This window comes from Diabrotica virgifera, chromosome 5 (genome assembly GCF_917563875.1).
Source record: "Diabrotica virgifera virgifera chromosome 5, PGI_DIABVI_V3a".
Taxonomy (NCBI): domain Eukaryota; kingdom Metazoa; phylum Arthropoda; class Insecta; order Coleoptera; family Chrysomelidae; genus Diabrotica; species Diabrotica virgifera.
In genome coordinates, this window is record NC_065447.1 from 78,954,785 (window position 1) to 78,977,194 (window position 22,410).

Here is a 22,410-nt window from a genome sequence, read left to right on the forward strand (position 1 = left end):
CCTTTGAAATTACAAAATGAAAATCGATTTTTTCGATTATATCGAAAACTATTAGCGATTTTTTATTGAAAATGGACATGTGGCATTATTATGGCAGGAATATCTTAAAGAAAAATTATGGTGAAGTTTGTGCACCCCATAAAAATTTTATGGGGGTTTTGATCCCTTAGATCCTCCCAAACTTTTGTGTACGTTCCAATTCAATTCTATTATTGTGGTACCATTAGTTAAATTCAATATTTTTGTTTTTTAGTATTTTTCAGATAAGGCAATTTTTATCGAGTTGCGACTTCTTTTTTAACATGTCTACATAAAAATTTTATGGGGGTTTTGTTCCTTTAAACCCCCCAAATGTTTGTGTACGTTCCAATTAAACTATTACTGAGGTACCATTAGTTAAACAGAATGTTTTTAAAACTTTTTTGCCTCTTTGTATTTTTTCGATAAGGCACGTTTTATCGAGATCTGGCTTCTTTTTTACTATGGTTCAAAATATACCTAAAAATGTAAAGCATAAATAAGTCTGCATATTATTACCAAGTCTCCATAATCGTACTTAACCATATACAAATATGTGGTGGATTTGACAAATATTCAAAATATTTCGATAAAAATTGACTTTTTCTACAACCACTATTCAAAGTGCACTTTTCTGCACGGTTTTATGTTAGCAAACTTGATATTTTCTCACAGTATAAGATATTTGGCATTAGTGTGCAGAAAAGTGACGTTTCTGTGCCGCAAAGTGACGTTTCTGTGCCGCAAAGTTCTTTTCTGCACAGTTGACTACCTCATTCTGAGTAACGTTATATTCTGTTTACATCCGTGGACTACCGCATTCTGAGTAACGTTATATTCTGTTTACATCCGTGGTTAAACTTTAGACAAATATATAACCTATAAGACAATTATTATATTTAACTATAGCATAGAAACTAAATTATGGATGTTACAACTGTTTTATTTTACAATTTTATTCTTATTAAACATTTTATAATTATCAAATAACCAATAAGGATTTAGCAACCTGTGCAAGACACGTCGAATGAAGTAGGTTTTGTGTAAATCCGTGACTGCATAATAATATAATGTCAATAATGTGTAATAATTGTTTAAATTTAAACAAATTAAGGCAGTGCATTAATTTTTTAACTGATTTCTGTGCAATTTATTTAGGTATAAGGAATTTAAATTGATTAGTAGGTATTAATTAAATACAGTTTAAAATTTATCACATAGGTACCTATTATAATTAATCGTCGTTTGGAAATCGTGATTTTTATTTTTAGGAAAAACTGTGCTTGTAGAAAAAGTATAGTGTGAAACACGTGCAGAAAGGTAATTTCTCACTCGTTTGAATTGCGGCACTCGCTTGCGCTCGTACCGCAACTTTTCAAACTCGTGAGAAATTAGTACCTTTCTGCACTTGTTGCACAATATACTATTTCGAAAAAGCAATAAGAGGCAAAAAAGTTTTTAAAACGTTGTGTTTAAATGGTACTACAATAATAATTAAATTGAAATGTGCACAAAAGTTTGGGGGGGGGGTTTAAAGGAACAAAACCCCCATAAAATTTTTATGGGGTGTCCAAATTTTACTATAGTTTTTTCGTAAGATACTGCTGCCATAATAATGCCACATGTCCATTTTCAATAAAAAATCTCTAATAGTTTTCGATATATTGGAAAAAATCACTTCATCTTGTAACTTCAAATGAGTGATAAAGGCACAGAGACTTAGATGGCGAGGTCACATTGAAAGGATGCCAAACACGAGGACTCCAAAAAGGGTACTAAACTACACTACAGCTTCAAGAAAGAGAAGAGGAAGGCCGAAAAATAGATGGAAGCAAGAGGTCGAAAAAGATTTGGAAAGAATGGTGCTACAGGGTCAGAAAAGAAAAATGAATAACAGGAAGGAATGGAGAAAAATCACATATCAAGCCAGAGAAGATCTCAGTACATAAAGAAACGTGAAAATGAAGAAAAAAAACAAACTTTTCAAGCCATGGGCCTCTATAAGGCCCTTAGTGCTATTATATATATAATATATAACTTCAACGGGCTGTAAATTTTCTTGTGTGCACATTTGTACTAAGGTAAGTTAGGTCCAATCAAACTATTTTTGGTCCCAGAATATGTGATTAAATTTATGACCTGTATCTTTGTTACACCCTGTATATATCTACATACTTCGTCTAATTTACTAACTGTTGCGCGTCATCCGTGTCGTAGCCTGTGACGTTGCATGATACCAACACGAAATATTTAGGCGGTAGGTGTGTTCTTTTTTAGAATCACTTTGCCGAGTACACTGGAATTACAGCCACTAGACATATTTTATTATATACGAGTAGAAATAATATTTGAAGATTTCTATTAATGTTAACCTAAAGAAATACACAATAATATGTTTCACTTAATTTGTATAAATGGATTATAAAGCGTTTTTATGAAGCAGATTTGTTCGGATCACACTGTAACTGTAATCGAACGAAGGTGACATTTTAGAATAAATTGGTAACATTTATTTGACAGTTGCGGTGATGACACTTCATATTTGTTTATATTCTTTACTATAAGTATATGTTTTATTTATTATATTTACTGTTTTTATTATTTACTTTACTATAAAAAGATCCTCTACTATAAAAATATAAAAAACCAATACAGAAGTAAAAACTTCGAGATGTATTCTGGTATAAAATCGTTTATTTAAAACTATAAAATGTCATCGATTGCAGAACGTTTTCGTTCTAAACAGAACAATAGAACGAAAACGTTCTGCAATCGATGACATTTTATAGTTTTAAATAAACGATTTTATACCAGAATACATCTCGAAGTTTTTACTTCTGTATTGGTTTTTTAAACTATGGTATACAGCCAACTATTGGGATTTTCCCATTGATTTTTTATAAAAATATAAATTTCACCTAATTTTATAACGACTTGGAATAATCGAGGTATCTGACAACTTTTTTAGTTGTTATTGTAGACATACTTATACAAAGAAACCTACCGGCTTTTTGCCAAGAGTTCGGAGCCGTTTTTTAATTATTAACAATGCAGTGCAAAAACGCTTGCACTGCAAATCTTAAAAGATTATAACTTAATTCTTGTTCTCTATTTCTTAAGTTTTTACTTATTTACATTGAATATTAATTTGTTTTGTTGTATAATCCACGTTTACAATAATTATGTGATAAATTTGATTTAAAATGGATTCAGGATCTTTTTATACTTTGGCAACTATGTCAACTTAGATCTCTGGCGTAGATAATGACGTGCAACAGTAAGTAAATTAGATGGACTGTAGGTTATATTTGGTTCTTGGGACATCAAAGTATATTTTTTAGACATTCCCTGGATATAGTCACTGATGTGACATATCTCCGATTTGTTTTTCATGAGTTTTGTAAGAGAGACTAAAAACTTTTTTTATAGTCACCTCCTGTTTTCATATATTTTTTGACATGTTTTGTAGTAAATTCAACTATCTATTTACTACAAAACATGTCAAAATTTACATATGAAAGCAGATGATCCTAAAAATGGTTTTTCGTCTCCTACAAAATTCATGAAAAAGCAGATATAGTATTTTTACTACAAAAACGTTATTACGTAGGTCAAAATTTTTGACGTAAGAGAACTGTCAAAACATTAGAATGTGACTTTTCATTATTGCCGTGTTTATAATAAACATAGCAATAAGAAAAGTCACATTCTAATGTTTTGACAGTTCTCTTACGTCAAAAATTTTGACCTACGTAATAACGTTTTTGTAGTAAAAATACTATAGGAGAATTATTGTTCATTACAATTCTCTGATGTTTGGGAAAAAGGGCTTAAGTCAGAATTGCACATCGATAATGTTTTGATGATTTCTACAGTACTGTAGTAGATTCTACTGTACATACAGTTTACATCTACAACAGTTTTTTTCTGGTCCAGAAATCATCAAAACATTATCAATGTGCAATTCTGACTTAAGCCCTTTTTGCCAAACATAAAAAAACAATCTGGTTATAACTGACCAATGAGCAATTTTAATTTAACCTAAATTACTACTGTTTCTTAAAATGAAGAGCTTACCCCATAGCGTCTCTTATCTAATCTACAAGATCGTGCACTATTCTAACATACACAGGCACAGCACACAAGCACTATGCTCCGTTTTTCACTATCACCTATCACTCAAACTAGTTCAAAAGGCTTTGTCCTCTTCAATCTTCTAGTTTGCCCAGTAGTATCGAGGAGCTGGATTTCCTCAATATTCTTGAACTTATGAAGTTGTTGCTCGTGACTTATTCCTGCTATCTTCTTGATATTTGTTGATAAAGTAATAACTTATTAAGCATGGACAATGTGGACTTTCTTCCAACTAGCCAATACACTTTTTATATCTCTCTTTTGCCTTTCATAGCCACAAGGCTATACATTTCCTCCTTGTTTTTTTTGTAGACCACTTTCAGCTGATTCTAAAAAAAATTAAAATGAACGGTAATTTTTCTATTCTTTACAATTAAAAATCAAAAGAAATATTTACAGGTAATAATATGCATGAATAAATGATTCCTTTCATAAAGAATAAAGAAAATTGAAAACGGATTTTATAAGGGTGTCTAGTCGGACAAATTTTGAGATGTAGGAACACTGGAACAGGGAAAGTTTTAATTGTGGAACAGTCAGATTTGGAACGATCAGACCACGAAAACGTCACATGTATTTTGTAAGACAGAACTTCCAATTGATTTGTTACCCTTTCATTAAACTCTCGTGCAAAAATCAGGCTGCTATTTATCACCAAATGGGAATTATAATGAGTGGAACACGTATCATCATCATTCTCTTTGCCTTATCCCTATGCGGGGTCGGCTTCCCTAATTGCATTTCTCCACACAATTCTCTCTTGGGTCATATCAATGTTAATCCCCTTTACCAACATGTCCTGCCTTATCGTCTCCCCCCAGGTCTTCTTTGGTCTTCCTCTCCTACTCCTTCCAGGAATCTGAACTTCAGCTATTCTTCGTATTGGGTGATTAACGTCTCGACGTTGAACATGACCAAACCATCTTAACCTATGCTCTCTCATTTTGGCATCAATTGGTGCCACACCTAGACTTCCCCTAATATACTCATTTCTAATTTTATCCTTCTTTGTCACTCCACGCATCCATCTAACCATTCTCATTTCCGCCATATGCATTCGTTGTTCCTCTTTCTTTTTCACTGCCCAACATTCAGTTCCGTACATCATAGCCGGTCTTATGGCTGTTTTATAGAATTTTCCCTTCAGCTTCATTGGAATTTTTTTGTCACACAACATACCACTCGCTTCTTTCCACTTCATCCATCCAGCCCTAATTCTACTGCATGCATCTCCATCTATATTTCTCCATTACTCTGTAATACCGATCCTAGGTACTTAAAACTATTGCTTTTCACAATCATTTCACCATCCAAAGATACCATTTTATTTGTAGTAGCTCCATCTTTAAATGAACATTCCAAATACTCTGTTTTTGTCCTACTAAGTTTTAAACCTTTTTCCTCCAGAGCTTGTCTCCATTGTTCCAGTTTTTGTTCTAAGTCTCTTTCACTATTTCCTACTAACACGACATCATCAGCATACATTAAGTACCATGGAATGTTACCCTGTAGTTTCGCTGTTATCTGGTCCAAAACTAATGAGAATAAATACGGACTAAGCGCAGAGCCTTGGTGCAATCCTACTTTCACATGTTTATCAGTCTCTCCCACACCTGTCCTAACACTAGTCGTTACTCCCTCATACATATCCCTCACAATCTTTACATATCCACCAGGGACTCCTTTCTTATTGAGTGCCCACCACAGAATCTCTCGAGGAACTTTATCATATGCTTTCTCAAGATCAATGAATACTATATGAGCGTTTGTTTCTTTACTCCTGTATTTTTCCATCAACTGACTTATAATGAAAATTGCATCTGTTGTTGATCTACCCTGCATAAAGCCAAATTGATTCTCGGATATTTCGCTCTCTTCACGTATCCGTCTATCAATTACTCTTTCCCATATTTTCATGGTGTGGCTAAGCAGTTTTATAGCCCTGTAGTTTGTACATTGTTGTATATCTCCCTTGTTTTTGTAAACAGGTACCAGTATACTGCTTCTCCATTCGTCTGGCATTTGTCCGACTTCCATAATTCTATTAAATAGACCTGCTTGTTTCTTGTTCTGTCTCTCCCAATGCTCTCCATACTTCCCCAGGAATATCATCTGGCCCTACCGCTTTTCCTTTCTTTATTATTTGAAGCGCTTGAATGAGTGGAACACGTAGAAGATGTCAAATGACAGGAATTATGACAGGTGATAAATAACAGTCTGATTTTTGCATGAGAGTTTAATGAAAGGGTAACAAATCAATTGGAAGTTCTATCGGACAAAATACATGTGACATTTTCGTGGTCTGACCGTTCCAAATTTTTAACCTGTTCCACAATTAAAACTTCCCCTGTTCCAGGGTTCCCATATATCAAAGTTTGTCCGACTAGACACCCTTAAGCTATTAACAAATTTTCAGCTTGCTATCAACTTTTTTTTTCATACGCGGGATCCAGACCTATAACTTTTAGGCGGAATTTGCTTGTGATCATCGGTGATTCACATGGTATATGAATGAACCAGAAAAGTATAGTTTTCGTATTTTTTATCTGGTACCGTTCTGATTTGTTTAAAGGGGAAATTTTTGAACAGGAATCCACAAAGAAACCGAATCAGAAATTTTTTCATAGCGGGGCTGCATCACAGCATAAACTAAATAGTTGCCCAAACGCTTCGGCGCTGTGTTTGGAATGTTTTCAAAAAAGACATAAAGATCATATTTTTGTATCTGTTAAAATATATTTTTCTTTTCTATAACTTTTTATAATAAAATATTCAGCAAACAATGCGTGATTGTTTTAATAATAGTCGTCAAATCTGGCTATTTTCTTATTACTTTTGTAACTTGACTAAGGTGAATCACCCACCCCTGATGCCAACTTGTCCGACATGCTATTAAGTTCACTTACATCCCATCGGCACACTCTGCCCGATTTTATATACCAACGATATTAATGGTCATTTAAACTATACACTGCATGGTATCACCGGTGATACACATGGTCCAGAAATAAACCAAGATGGTTGATCACCGGTGATACATATTATGGTACCAAAACGCAGAATCATCACAGTATCATTGGTAGCCAAAGTGTTAAATCGGACAACAGGTATAGGAAATAAGAGACATAAAAAAAGGCCCATTTTTAAGATGGGCGGTTAATTTTGGCCCAGAGTGTATAATACCGGGTGTCCACTTATATTTTCCCCCATTTTAACTGCCTATAACTTCTAAACGGCTCAAGATAGAAATATGCGGTTTTCGCTGAAATGTTTTATTTTAGTAAAAGTTTTGTCTGAATGGACTGAATTTTTTATATCGCTTTTAAATACGAAAAGAAAAATGGCTGATTTTTGAAAAAAACGTTGTTGACTTCTTTTTAATGGAACACCCAGTATATTTTTTTGTAAATTGAAATAAAGGTGATTCACCTATCCAGCGATATAAAGTTTTTTAAAATCGGTTGTCAAATCACTGAGTAATTAGTTTTTAAAATGAGAGGTGCAACGTGGATATCACATACCTAAATAACATAATATGTGATTTCCACATTGCATCTCTCATTTTAAAAATTAATTGCTCAGTCATTTGACCACCGATTTTAAAAAAAATTATGTCGTTGGATAGGGCAATGACCGTTTTTTCAAGTTCTTAGGTAAATTACCATTTTTTATGTCGCTTTTAAATAAAAAATGGCGTATTTTTGTAAAAAAAACGTTGTTGACTTTTTTTATTGAAACACCCAGTATATTTTTTTGTAGCTTGAAAAACGGTCATTTACCTATCCAGCGATATTAAATTTTTAAAAATCGGTTGTCAAATGACTGAGCAAATCATTTTCAAAATGAAAGATGCAATGTGGAAATCACATAACATAATATCATTTTGCTTAGTTATGTTATTTATGTAGGTATGTGACATCCACGTTGCACCGCTCATTTTAAAAATTAATTACTCAGTGATTTAACAACCGATTTTGAAAAACTTTATATCGCTGGATAAGTGAATGACTTTTCTTTCAATTTACAGAAAAATATACTGGGTGTTCCAGTAAAAAAAGTCAACAACGTTTTTTTTCAAAAATCCGCCATTTTTCTTTTCGTATTTGAAAGCGATATAAAAAATTTAGTCCATTCAGACAAAACTTTTACTAAAATAAAATATTTCAGCGAAAACCGCATATTTCTATCTTGAGCCGTTTAGAAGTTATAGGCAGTTAAAATGGGGGAAAATATAAGTAGACACCCGGTATAATAATATAATATAATTATTATATTAGCGTATTATCTCACCTTCTTCCTTCTGCATATTTTGTGTGCCTTTCTTTGTTCTTCTTCAAATTTTTCGCGTCTTTTCCGTGTTCTTCTTAGAGTAGGTACGAAATCAGTAGAATACTGCACGAACAGCTGATTTCTTTTGATTATTGCTTGTTTACATTCTTCATCAAACCAAAGCTCTTTTCTATGATGTTTTTTATTTCCTATCATTCTTTTAGCCGTTTCCCATGTTATCCTTTTAAATCCATTCCATTATTCTTGTATTGTTTCTTCTCTCGTTCCAGGAGGTCTCTATTCAATTCTTCTCGCAATCGCTTTTCTATTTCTGGATTTTTCAAGTTGTCCAATTTTAATTTTTCTGTTTTTGTGTGTCGGTTGTTTTCCTGTCGGTTTATAAGGCATATAAATTTTTAATTATATGCCTTATAAGGGCTTTAATTTATAAGGCTATTTTTAAAAGAACGTGATCTGGGCCCTGTTTCTAATTCAAATTTTGACTGCGAAAACAAGTCGCAATCAATATGGCGACTTTGAAATGCGACTGTGCGAGCCTTATGGATTTTAGTCGAACTAACGAAATGATGTCACAAAATAGCGACTATCAAAATTAATAGCGACTCCAAAAAGTGGTTGATATTATAATTTCGAGTCGAAATTATTGTGACACGGACATGAATGAATGCCCGAAAGCGAGGTTAGGTTTAGTTTATGAGATGTGTTTTGTTTGTTTCTTGCAAGGAAAACTAAAGCAAAAGGTATTGATATGGCTGGGTTTTATGGAAATTTGCTGGTTTTGGAGAAATTAGATAGAATAGTATTAAATTAGAAATATAATAAATATAATTGAGAATTTCCACAATGTGAATTATCAACTCAATGAAAGATGTAAGGTAATAATCTGGGAAAATTAGTATAAAACAAGGAAAAGTATGTACCAGCTATTTTATTGCTGGACATACTGGAATCAAATCTTAAGATTTCATATAGGTATTAGTAATATAGCTATGCAAAGTCCGCAGAAAGTGTGCTATTTGGTTTATAAACAAATTAGCGCTCCGAAATATTTTTGTCAATTATTGCTCTGTAACTCAAAAGATTTTAACGTTAAACCAAAAACACTTACATAAAAATTCACTGTAATTTAATTCTGCACATAGATATTTTTTTCCAATTTCAGTCGGCGGAAATTTTCCGCGGAAAATTCGGGGTTTCCAAACAAAATCTTTAATTTTCAACTAAAATTTTAGGGCAGTAATTATTTATCAATAATTAAATAACTTGGTGACATAAATCTTTTTTGTTATGAGTGTCTTGAAGATATGAAAATTTGTATGTACAAAGAGGACCGGAATAAAAAGGTAATGGTTCAAAGATTGAAATCCTGTTGTTTATAACTGTCGCAAATGCCGGTCAAATTTGACCGGTTATACCTGGAACCACTCCTCGCAATTCAATATTTTTTCTTCGAATAGGTCACAGAAGCCGTGCCCTTTTCAACAGAGTTAACTTAATTTAATTTAATCTAATATTTTCTGAGGGGTTCTATTTGTTTATAAGCCAAAAAATTGTTTCTTTATAACATTCCTGAGACCGCTCAAATAGTCCAATTTCAATTCTGTAAAGTACGTTGAATAGGTAGAGTGCTTTTTTATACGAAAATCATAGTTATTCTGGCGTATCATAATCTTTCTGGTTATTATTTCGACCGAAATTTTTTAATTAACATTTTAATTATTGCTAAACTATTGGTTAGGTTAGATTGTCGCCGGTCTCCTGATATACAGAGAGGGGCTAAATCATTTAATAAATTCATTTTCTCTAAAATGGATTTTAGAGAAAAATCCCGAAACAGGTCGATTTTTATTTTTAAATTAAATTTTTTTGGCATATATTTCAAACTAGTGACGTCATCCATCCGAGCGTGATGACGTAATCTATTATTTTTTTAAATAGGCATAGGGGTCGTGTGGTAGCTCATTTAAAAAGGCGTTCAATTCTCTATTCAGTACTATAAACATTAATATCATTATTTATACAGGGTGGCCAAAAAAATTCTTTTGAATTAAATTAATTGAGGCAAAAAGAAGAATGTACCTATGTAATTTATTTAACTCAAAATACATTCTATTGCTGTCAGAAAATAAGAAAAAATGTTTATTTGCTTAAATTTGCTTTTAGCCTAAATTAAATGTTCAAACTGCCAATAGGTAGAAGGGAGGCTGTTTGTGATTTAATTTAAGCGAAAAGAAATGTTTATTTTGAAATAAACCTTTTTTTCTATTTTCTGACAGCAGTACAATGTATTTTGAGTTAAATAAATTACATACATTCCTCTTTTTTCGCCAATTAATTTAATTCAAAAATTATTTTTTGGCAACCCTGTATAAATAATGATATTAATGTGTATATTACTGAAGAGAGAATTGAACGCCCTTTAAAATGACCTGCTCTACCACACGACCCCTATTCCCATTAAAAAAATTATCGATTACGTCATCACGCTCAGATGGATGACGTTACTAGTATAAAATATATGCCAAGAAATTGTAATTTAAAAATAAAAATCGACCTGTTTCGGGATTTTCCAAAATCGTCCATTTTAGACAAAAAATGAATTTATTCCATAATTTAGCCCCTCTCTGTGTAATCTACTACATATGAAAATTCTTACATCAATTTATTTAATTATTGATAAATATTCCCTAAAATTCCCTAAAATTTTAATTGACAATTGCAGATTTTTTTTTAAAACTTGGATTTTTCGAGTAAAATTTTTGTTGAAGGAAATCGGAAAAAAATAACTTTGTGCAGAACTAAATTACGGTGAATTTTTATTTGAGTGTTTTTGGCTTAAAAGAAAAATCTTAGCAGTTACAGAGCACTAATTAAAAAAAAAGAAGATTTAGGAGCGGTAATTTGTTTATAAATAAAATAACACACTTTCTGCGGACTTCTCATACCCCCCATATTACTAATATATGCAATCTTAAGATTCGATTTTAGCAGTAAAATAGTTGGTAAATAACTTTTCCCAAAAATTGCATTTTTTCGATAATTTTCCCAGACTATCAACAAATGTTGCGGTGGTTGCGTAGCCAATAAATCCAATAAACCGGAGCGCCAACCCAAATTCTGAGCAGTGTCAAAATGATAACGTTAATATCCCCAGTTGTAACTAATATCAAAATGAATAAGAACCGCTATAAATTGCGACCATCATGGCGGTGTCGAAATTCAATAGCGACCTCGAAATGAATTAGAATCACGCCCTGAGCTGCATACTGCTGTCCTCCTAGCTTTCGTATCTATTATATTTGTTGTCGCTCTTCTGTCTATTAAAATATTGCCTATCTGGTGTTTGACCTTCGGTGAGAGCCATGTGGCCTTATGGATGTCTCGTTTAGTAAAAAGGTTGAGCTTATGATCATTCCCTTGCTAGTAGCGAAATCTATTAGTAGTTTAGTTTAGGCTATGTTTATCTATTGTTCCCATGTATTCTATAAGTACTGACTGCCTATCTGGTGTTTGACGTTCGGTGAGAACCATTTGGCCTTATGGATGTCTCGTTTAGTAAAAAGGTTAAGCTTATGATCATTCCCTTGCTAGTAGCGAAATCTATTAGTAGGCTTCCAATTTCATTAGTTATCTCATGGAGGCTATTCTTAGCTGTTGTTCCCATGTATTCTATAAGTACTGACCTATAAGACCAGTAACCATATTTATTAGCCTTTTTGCTTGTCTTTGACCTGGTGTGTTAGACCAATGTAGTCGTACAACCTCGGTTGAGACACTCTTAGGCACTAATGTCTATAGGATATATTTCTGCCTTAAAAATGATTAGTATTTTTAAGAGCTTTAGATAGCTTGAAATTGGATCTTAGATCCATCCGTATACTATAAGAGTGAAACTTCTTCTAGTTTCGGCTCAACTTCTTCACCCATTTGCTGTTTTTTTAATAACCACTTACAAAGCTAGCCGCTGCACTTTTTGCAGCTTGCGTTAGCTGTTGTTTAATTGTGTTTTTGGCCACCACACGAGTGATGCCGGCCTTTAGCCTTCGGCCATGAAAGACCATGGGTCTTTAACTTCATTATGAGGAACTAAGAAATCAATAGCAATATTTAAAATATATATTACAAAACATCAACAATTTTTTATTATTTTGAATAGAACTTATCACTACTGTTAACAAAGCTCTTTAGGTACACAATATTTGGTATTAATTTAGAAAATATACAAAACTACTACACTAAGGTATCCAACAATTCTTTGGTTTGGTAGACATATTGGGTTTTACTCTTCCTTTTCTCTAGATCAAATTGTTGCATTTTGGTAAACAATAAGGCTTGAAGCATCTCATGCTCTTGATCCTCATTTACTAACTCTCGGTGAAGATTCTCCAAAAATACTCTCCTAGTTTCTAACTTCTCCAAAGTTTCTTCTAAAACTATTTCATTGTGCTGCATCTCACAAGAACTCTTGATCATATCCATTCGGAGTTTTGTGAGCGTCTCACTGACATCTTCCTCTTTGTTCTTCTCGTTCTTTTGGTATTTTTTTAAGTTTGCCTCTAGCCGTACTAGATTCTCTTCTTCTTTCAGTAGTCGTTTATTAAGTTTGTTAATTTTTTCAAACAGGCCGACTTGTTCTTTAATTGTAGCTTCGCTTACAGTTGAACTAGAATCGTCGTCCTTTGTGTCCTTGATTGATTCCTCGGAATATGGAGAAAATCTTTCAGAGAGTGTCTGAAAAGTAAAAATATAATTAATATTTTAAGTTTCAAAAAATAATAATTTTAAATTGTTAAAAAAATCAATTAAACAGAAGGGTCAATGTATAAATTAAAAGAAAACTAAAAAAATGAAAAAGTTAATTAAAACGTATGGATATGGGAAGTAGCATTAATAATGAGACTTGAGAAACCGAATGAAGTATAAGTAAGAGGACTACATATAAAGAGAATTGGGTTTACAAATATGTACCAATAAGAATTTTATTAATCTAAAAAACACTTAAACCTACGGAGATACTTATTGTTTTTAAAAACCATCTGCAATATTTATGTGCCAGTCTAAGATTGTGAACCTGAGAGCTTCCACTCAAGACAGGACACGGCAAGTTCCAATGGTTAATAGAAAACGTCCTATAAGTTTATCGGACCTAGGAAAGGTGTATAACTAAGTAAACACCCATCAACTGAGAACTAGATATAGGAGCAACTATGTTGATTAAAAAAATGATACATACACATATAAAATGGATATACACACTACACACATACAGTAGGAAAAATGAAAGAATACCCATGAACGAACATATAAAACACGCTGTATTTTCCTGTCACCGTGTCACACAAAAAATTGGCCAGCGCAAGTACATGTAATAATTACTATTACATGTACTTGCGCTGGGAAATTTTCTTTGTGACACGGTGACAGGAAAATACAGCGTGTTTTATATGTTCGTTCATGGTTATTTTTTCATTTTTCCTACTGTACAATCCCAACACAAAAAATGCACATTTACATCATACCCAATCTACCTATTTAACCACAACTGACTCATCATATAGTGAGATTTGTTCTGTGACTAATGTGCTCATAAATCCCGAGATGTAACATCATAGCTCCCAGGGGTTGCAGGGTACAGAAGGGAAATTCTACTAAGAGATGATCACGGGAGCTGGTGAAATGATTTCTAGTCTAATTATAGTTTTGGCATGGTATGAGCGCGCTGTTTGCCTGACAGCATTTCATCCAGTGCATTGATGGCTCAGAAGAGGACTCGAAATGAGTGACATTTATGAATTCATAAATAAAAATGTAGAGGGAACAAGTAGAGAGGGCACCACGGTCTCGGACTTTCTATCTGTTCTCCCTCAATGACTCAATAATTCCAATCAGTTTCTGCAGTACCTCGAGTATACCACCCCGAAATAAAAGAGTCTTTGGGTATATACGGTCTGCCGAAGTTTTGAGTACTTATGTAATAGTAAATGAAATATATAAAATCAGTCAATTGGCAGCATTATGACGATCAGAACTGAAGGGTTTCAGAAAACATCTACAATTATTAAGGTAACAGGCCAGACCATTCCCAATTTCCTATTGCGACTAAAATCTCACAAAACATATATATCACCAGAAACTTGACAAATCAAAATTCACAAGACATGTCAGCGAGCCGTCTTAACATTTAATTTTAACAATAATAGGATTTGCAACAATACTACTAAACCAATCAAAGCAAAGAAAGTAAAAGACACCATAAAAAGAAGAAATAAAATAAAAAGTAAACAAATGAAAGGAAAAGTACAGCAAGAACAAAAAGTTATGAAGATAAATATTCACATTGGTATGGAGAAGAAACAAGCACAAATATATTTTTAAGATAATACTCGGTTTACTAAGTGAACCAGTGTTACCGGTATTACCAGTGAAAAGTAGAAGTCAAGAAATGGATTGGTCATAAAAATCGTCGCAGAGTATATATGAGATTGGAACGGGCTGGTTGAAGAGGCAATGGCGCTGTTCCACAGTAGAAGAATTATTTTGCGCAACAGCCGATAGAGAATGGTTTCAGGAAATTGTAAACATTATGACGGCCAACGTGTGAATACGGACGCGGTACCTAAAGAAGAAGAAGAAGAAGGGCGAAGAGCAATCTATCGAAAAAGGTCTTATGACATTATTATGGGGATAGCCAATGTTTGTACACGGTCACGGTACCGAAAGAAAAATAAGAATATTTTCCTACTTCCATCATGTGCAGGTGCTTGGTTTATGGTAGTTAACGACGTTCTACGTCTACACCTTCGGCAAAGAATGAAGGATTTGCTTGAAATTTTAGTATGTTATAGTTTACGTCAAAAAACTAAGACTTGATTTTTAAAAAATTGTTTTACCGTGCCGTTTAATTATTATTAAGGGTCAAAGTTAAGTTTTAACATGGGCTCTTATGGGAATTCTTAAAAAGTTAATAACTTTTGACCCAAATTTACGATTTTTAATTACACTAGTTTACAACCAATTTGCGACTCGAATGAAAAATGCTGTTTTTTGTTAATTTTTGCTCTCTGAATATGATTATAATGGTAAAAAATTCCTAACAAGTAAGATTTTTGAGTTATGATTTTTTCAAAAAAAAAATGAATTAAGATTTTTGAGTTATGATTTAAAAAAAAAAATGAATTATGATTTTTAAGTTGTGAGTATTTTACTAATTTTTTTTTAACAGTCATTTGTAATATCTTGGGGCGTGATCTTTTCAAATTAACGTTTTTACTAAAAAGTGTGCATAATTTGGCAACACTTGGATATCTAATATCTACGAATAACACATTAACATTTAAATAAAGAATAAACCAAAGGTAATCCTTAATCAGTAAACGTAGACATTTAAACTTATATAGTATATAGTTCTAAACCGTTTTAACGACTGTTACTCCTGCATGACAAAAGTGCCTGGGTTTTCAAGGAAGAGCAAGCATAAAATTGAATATCCAGATTTACCTCAGCAATATAACCAGTTTTTCATGGAGAAGATTTATCAGTTCCAGGACCTCGGCAAATTGGGAGAAATATTTGGAAATGTATGGTGATAAAAGTGAATCTGATGGTGTATCAGAAAATAATAATTCTTATTTTCCCGAAAGCGACGAAATAGCACCTTATTGCATCCAACAAGCCGAATTACATGATTTAGTTTCAGACCTTCACTTGTCCAAAGGACATGCTTAATCCTTAGGTTCTAGATTACAGTAATGGATCTTTTTAAATGGAATTTACTAGCCAGTACAACTTATAATATTTAGGAACCGTAAACAGGAGCTATCTTCGTTTTTTACTATGCAGGATAAAATGTGTGTTTGTGTTAACCCAAATAGTGTTATGGGAAAATTGTTAGTATACAAAAGAGTTACTATAGTTTTTGTTTCTAGTTCTGAATATATGTGTATATAGTATATAAGAATTTTTATAATAAACAGCAATATTTGATGCATTCTATAACTCCAAATCTAACATTTCACCTGACCAGACAATGTACTGTGGACGCCTACGCAGAAATGCGCGGCACTTTGAGAAAAAGATTACCCAAAATGTATACGTGGTGGAACATTTTGGTGTTTGAATTCGCATTCAGGACGCTTTAAACTCCCCGGTACAGCCATTTTATTATCAGTCGCAACTTTTTTTTGTTTATTTGTTGACTAGTGTTATTTGTGCTTAAATTAAAGGTTTTTTTGTAAGGAATAACATATTAAAAAATGAGGATTGTTTACCGTACCATTTATTTTTAATTTATTTATTATAATTAATTCCGTAATTTATTCCGTAATTTATTATAATTTATTTTTATAAAGTATTCAATACTGAAACATATGATTTGAGTATTCTGCTATAAATGCATTGTTACCAACTTTCGCTTGCATATAAGTTTCCCCCCCTTTCCTGTGAGAGGCATACCCCGCAACGAAGGTGTAGAACGTCGTTAACCCTTAACTGGTCCGGCGTCGTCTGACAGACGATTCAATAATTTTGATTATTTTTTATTGGAAATTGGCACCGCCCACAGGCAAGTGGTTCTATCTAATCCTTAAGCTATTGGAGCTTGACAAGTGGATGTATTTGAGACAAGTTTCTCTCAGTTCCTAAAAAGTTATCGCAACAGTTAGGTTGAGAGTTGAGAGTAGTTTCTCAGACGACGCCGGACCGTTGGTGTCACTTTTTTGTGTTCATACTTGGAGTTCAAGAAGAACAAGAGGATGTTCTTATTTTAGAAAAACGCAAGATTTGCAGTTTATGTCCTTGTAGAAAGCGCAGGATGACAAAATACCTGTGCTTGCGTTGAAAAAGCCTGTTTGGGATGTACAAAACCACTACCTATGTAAAAATTGCATATAAAATAGGTAAAGTTTGACTGATGCTGGAAACAAACATTTTTGATCGATTTTTATTTTACCTAGTTTTTTGTTTAGCCTGCAGTTTGAACATCTATCCCAGCAATACATTTTGTTTTTCATGTTGTTTTTTATATTTTTTTTATTTACTTTACAAAACTATGTACTTTCTCACAAATATTTGTGCGGATTTCAGTTTTATTTTAATATTTTTTTCTTAACCCAAATAACGCCCAAATCTAATACGTTCACTTTTATATAAACATATCAAGGTATGTTTGTAACATTTATTTATATAAAAAAATTATTTTTGAGTGTTGTTTGGCTTTCTTAAAAACAGTAGATTCGCAGACGACGCCGGACCAGTTACGCTACTGCTACAGTACCGGACCAGTTAAGGGTTAAATGTACTTCGTATAGATTTTTTGTGAATCCTGTTTTAACTATCTTTTGTCACCTCTTTAGGACGTAGTATGTGTTTGTGAGTTTCTACTTTGGTAATTCTGTATTCTATTTCTGTTTCTCCCAATCGTACAATCAAAAATATGCTCCATGGTATTTGAATTTCTTCACTTGATTTATATTTAAGTTATGGTTAATCAACATTTGAAAGCTAGCTTCTATGTTTACTGCTAGGTATTCTGTTTTTTTTCAGACATTTTTTTATACAGGGTAGCGAGAAAGTATGGAAACACGGTAATTTCTCGGAAACCGCTTGAACGATTGTTATAAATCTTGGTGGGTAAGGGTATTCTAATACGGCCGATATTATAGTCGTATTTACATTGTTGTCAAAGCTTCCGTTTTTTTGGAAATCTAATGAACTTTCTTATTTTAAATTTAACACCCTGTATATTTTTTACGTTTTAAAGTCCTTAAGAAATACTGATTATTTTTTATATTATGTTCCCTATACCTAAATGCCATAATTTCGGAGTTATTGCTACATTTATTTAAAAAAAAAAATTTAACAAATTATACAAATTTATTTTTTTGAACCGGGTAGATATTATTTTAGGTTCTTTGAGTTATTGGAAACAAAAAAGGCCTTTTGTAATTTTCTTCAAAAGTTAATCCTTTCCGAGTTATAAACAATTTAAAACTGAAAAAAATCGAAAAATGACCATTTTTTGGGTTCAAAAACATAAGTAAAAAATATTATTTTTAAAACTATGAATTGCCTAAATTCAAGTTCAAACCTTATTTTATCAGATGCCGATAAGTCATTTGGTCTTATTTCATTCTAGAACATTATTTTTTAGTTGTTAACGGTGCGCGATAGCCCGTCCTCTCATATGAGCTTTATTAACAATTAAAAAAAAACCAATGTTTTAGAATAAAATATGCCAAAAATTCTTATAGGGATCTGATAGAAAAAGGTTTGAGCTTGAATTTAGGTACTTCGTAATTTTAAAAATGATTTTTTTACTTGTGTTTTTGAACCTTGAAAATCATCATTTTTCGATTTTTTCAGTTTTAAATTGTTTATAACTCGGAAAGGATTAACTTTTGAGGAAAATTACAGAAGACCTTTTTTGTTTCCAATAACTCAAAGAACCTAAAATAATATCTACCCGGTTCAAAAAAATAAATTTGTATATTTTTTGTTAAATTTTTTCTTTAATATGTACCTAAATGTAGCAAGAACACCGAAATTATGACATTTACGTATAGGGAACATATTATAGAAAATAATAATCAGTATTTCTCAAGGACTTCAAAACGCAAAAAATATACAGGGTGTTCTATTTAAAATAAGAAAGTTCATTAGATTTCCAGAAAAACGGAAGATTTGACAACAATGTAATTACCACTATAATATCGGCCGCATTAGGACACCCCTACCCACCAAAATTTATAAAAATTGTTCGAGCGGTTTCCGAGAAATCACCGTGTTTTCATACTTTCTCGCTACCATGTATAATTTTCATTATGAAATCTAAATTATAGCGCAGCTTCTACATACAGATTAAATAGCAAATGAGACATGTTGCAACCCTGTCTCAATCCCTTTTTAACATTAATAGATTGTGAAAGTGTCAATCCTTTTTTATTTGTAGATATTTCCTTATACTAGGGGAGCCCGAGCTGGGATTTTGTGCGTTACTCGAGCGCGTCAGCAAATCACATGGGAAGAAACCTTGTACCTTGTAAATGTACCCCTACCATATATGGACTCTTAATACAGGGCAGAAGCGTGCGTTCGGGGCAGTCCGTAAAAAATCTATCCTTAGAAAAACTATAAAACTTAAGATTAAGACAAGGTAAGTTTACTACATGAAGAACAGTGTATATTTCAAAATCTGATGATTTGAGTGAGCCGTAAGGAAATGGGTGAGTCACCAAGTTTCACACAAAAAAGCGAATATTTTGGGAACTGAATATCAGATCGAAAAACTGAAAAATACGTATTAAATATTTTTCAAAAATCTATTTAATGACACCAAACACGATCCCGTGGAGACGGGGTAGGAGGTTCCTTTAAAATCTTCAATACGAACCCCCATTTTTTATTGCAGATTTGAATTTCTTACGTAAAAATAAGCAACTTTTATTTGAGACATTTTTTCGAATTATGGATAGATGGTGCTTTAATCGGAAAAAACGATTTTTGGAAATGAATATTAAATTAAAGAATAGAAAATCCCCACTAAAATGGAAAAACCTTATTTTTTTGTTTTAGGACCTAATCTTCACAACCCAATAGGTCCCCATGACGCTTTAGTAACTGTAAATTTAGCACCCAAGGTTCCCCTACTATTATTAATTTATCAAAGGTGTTCATCAATATTTAGATCAATAGTGAGCTGAAATGAAGATCGACTTTATAGGAGAGGCTGTACCACAATCGGTAAAGTACGCTAAATGACCTGTTTGAAATCAATTATACAATGTGGGCTTATATGATTTTCATTTCATTGAATAAAAATGACTAATCTAAAATTAAAAAAAAAATAGAATTATATTATATACCTCTCCATTCCGAGTCTGCTTGTTGGTATTGGATTGCTCACTATCCCCTTCCGTCATTACTCCACTATCACTGTTCTTGTCTGCTATAAAGGTATCTTGCTCTGGATCTACAGCTTCTGAAAGTCCTTTTAGGTATGTCTCTAATAAATAATTGCTTCCGTGTTTTCTGACCCTGGCACGATGTGTTTTATCCTCTAGGTAACCTATTTGGTGTTCGCTGTGCCTAAAAAAAGTAGCTAATCAATTAACGAATCAAAAATGATAAATACAGTGTGGCAAAGCCAAATGTTAAGCCAAATGTGAGAGCTAAGTTTAAATCTTAAAATTCGCCTGATGAGATGTTACGTGCTGTCAGTTCTTTTCTATGGAATGGAAGCTTGGACACTGAAAAAGATCAATACAAGGAAAATAGAAGCATTCGAGATGTGGATGTACCGCAGGATACTGAGAATATCGTGGACAGAGAGAGTGACAAACATGGAAGTGTTGCGAAGGATGCAGAAAGAAAAAGAACTTGCGCTTACTATTAAAAAGCGCAAACTGCAATACTTGGGACATATAATGAGGGGACAAAAGTACCAGCTACTACAGTTAATTATTCAGGGAAAAATAATAGGTAAAAGATCCATTGGCAGAAGAAAACATTCATGGTTGAAGAATTTAAGAGATTGGTACAAGTGCAGCAGCTGCCAATTATTTAGATCTACGGTATCAAAAATACGCATAGCCTTGATGATAGCCAAACTTCGGAACGAGGACGGTACCTGAAGAAGAAGAAGAAAGCCAAATGGAATAAATTCATTATTTCGGGAATGAGCGATTTTGGAAATAAATCCCGAAACAGGTCGATTTTTTTTTAAATTATGATTTTTTCGCATATAATATATCGTACTAGACGTGATCGGTCTGAGCGTGATGACGTAATCCATAATTTTTTTAAATGAGAATAGGGGTGATGTGCTAGCTCATTTGAAAGGTAATTCAATTATCTATTCATTAATATAAACATGAACATAATTATTTAAGTCCAAAAAGTCCATAATGTCCAAAAAAGTTTTTTGTAATTAAATTAATTGATACAAAAAGAAGAATGTGTGTAATTTATTTAATTTAAAATACATTTTACTGCTGTCAAAAAACAGAAAAAAATATAATCAGTAGGGTCACTCCGCCAAAAACCTTTGTTCTTTATGTTCCATTTTGGTGACAATGTCACCAAATTCACCAAAAATTTTATTCCTTCGCACAGATAAATGACAGCTAACGGAATCCTACGTTTGCCGTGATTTGTCGTTAACGTTGCACATTTGCCGTGATTGGTCGTTATCGTCGGGCATTCAAAATTTTGTCTCAGGAGTGGATAGCAAAACTGAAACCGTCGAAATCGAGAGTCAGCTAACTGATTCTTTAGCATTAAACTGTGGCCAAGTATAAGTACCACCGTATATTTCGCAAACTGTATAATACAAACTCGGCATAAATAAGCAATACCGAAAAGGACATCTCGATATATGGAGACTGTGATTTAAATGAGAAAACAAGACCAATGAAGAAATTACGAAAAGAGCTCTCGAGGGAGAAACAGCTGGAATAAAAGGGAATCGAACACCAATTAATAATATTAGGTATGCGGACGATACTCTCACAATGGCGGACAACCTATACGACCTCCAGTTGATAATGAACAAGATTGTTGAGTATGGAGAAGAATATGGACTATCAATAGATATCAAGGAAACTAAATCTATGAAATTATCAAAATCCCAAAATAATGATGAAAAAATGTTTAACAGTAATAAGTACTTGAGAACAAGTAGAAAGCTACAACTATCTGGACACAATAATTACTTTTACGAAATAAAAGGCAGATATCGAGCACTGAATTTTATTTAATCTTGCCTAAGTATACTTTCGCTCCTAGAGCATTGTACCTCCATCTTCAAAATGTAGAATTTAAGTTGCCACCAATCACATAATAAATTATATTCGAGAATACCTTCCTTTTCATGATGAAATGCCCCTGAAGATGCTTTAGGAGCGAAAGTATACTTGGGCAAGATTAAATAAAATTCAGTGCTCGATATCTGCCTTTTATTTCGGAAAATTCATA

At 32.8% G+C, this 22,410-nt stretch overlaps 1 protein-coding gene across 5 annotated transcripts in view; it reads right to left on the minus strand.

Moving 5' to 3' along the window:
* Positions 1-12,544: 12,544 nt before the first annotated feature.
* The window catches only part of LOC114338580 (ras association domain-containing protein 10-like), a 441,809-nt gene continuing 431,943 nt past the window's right edge, over positions 12,545-22,410 (minus strand). For all 5 annotated transcript variants that reach the window (XM_050650168.1, XM_050650166.1, XM_050650167.1 and 2 more), the window contains 2 exons: positions 20,301-20,523; positions 12,545-13,173 (listed from right to left, as the gene is read on the minus strand). In XM_050650168.1, coding sequence (XP_050506125.1) covers positions 12,673-13,173; positions 20,301-20,523 — 724 coding nt within the window. In that variant the 3' untranslated portion in view covers positions 12,545-12,672. The remainder of the gene's footprint in view (positions 13,174-20,300; positions 20,524-22,410) is intronic.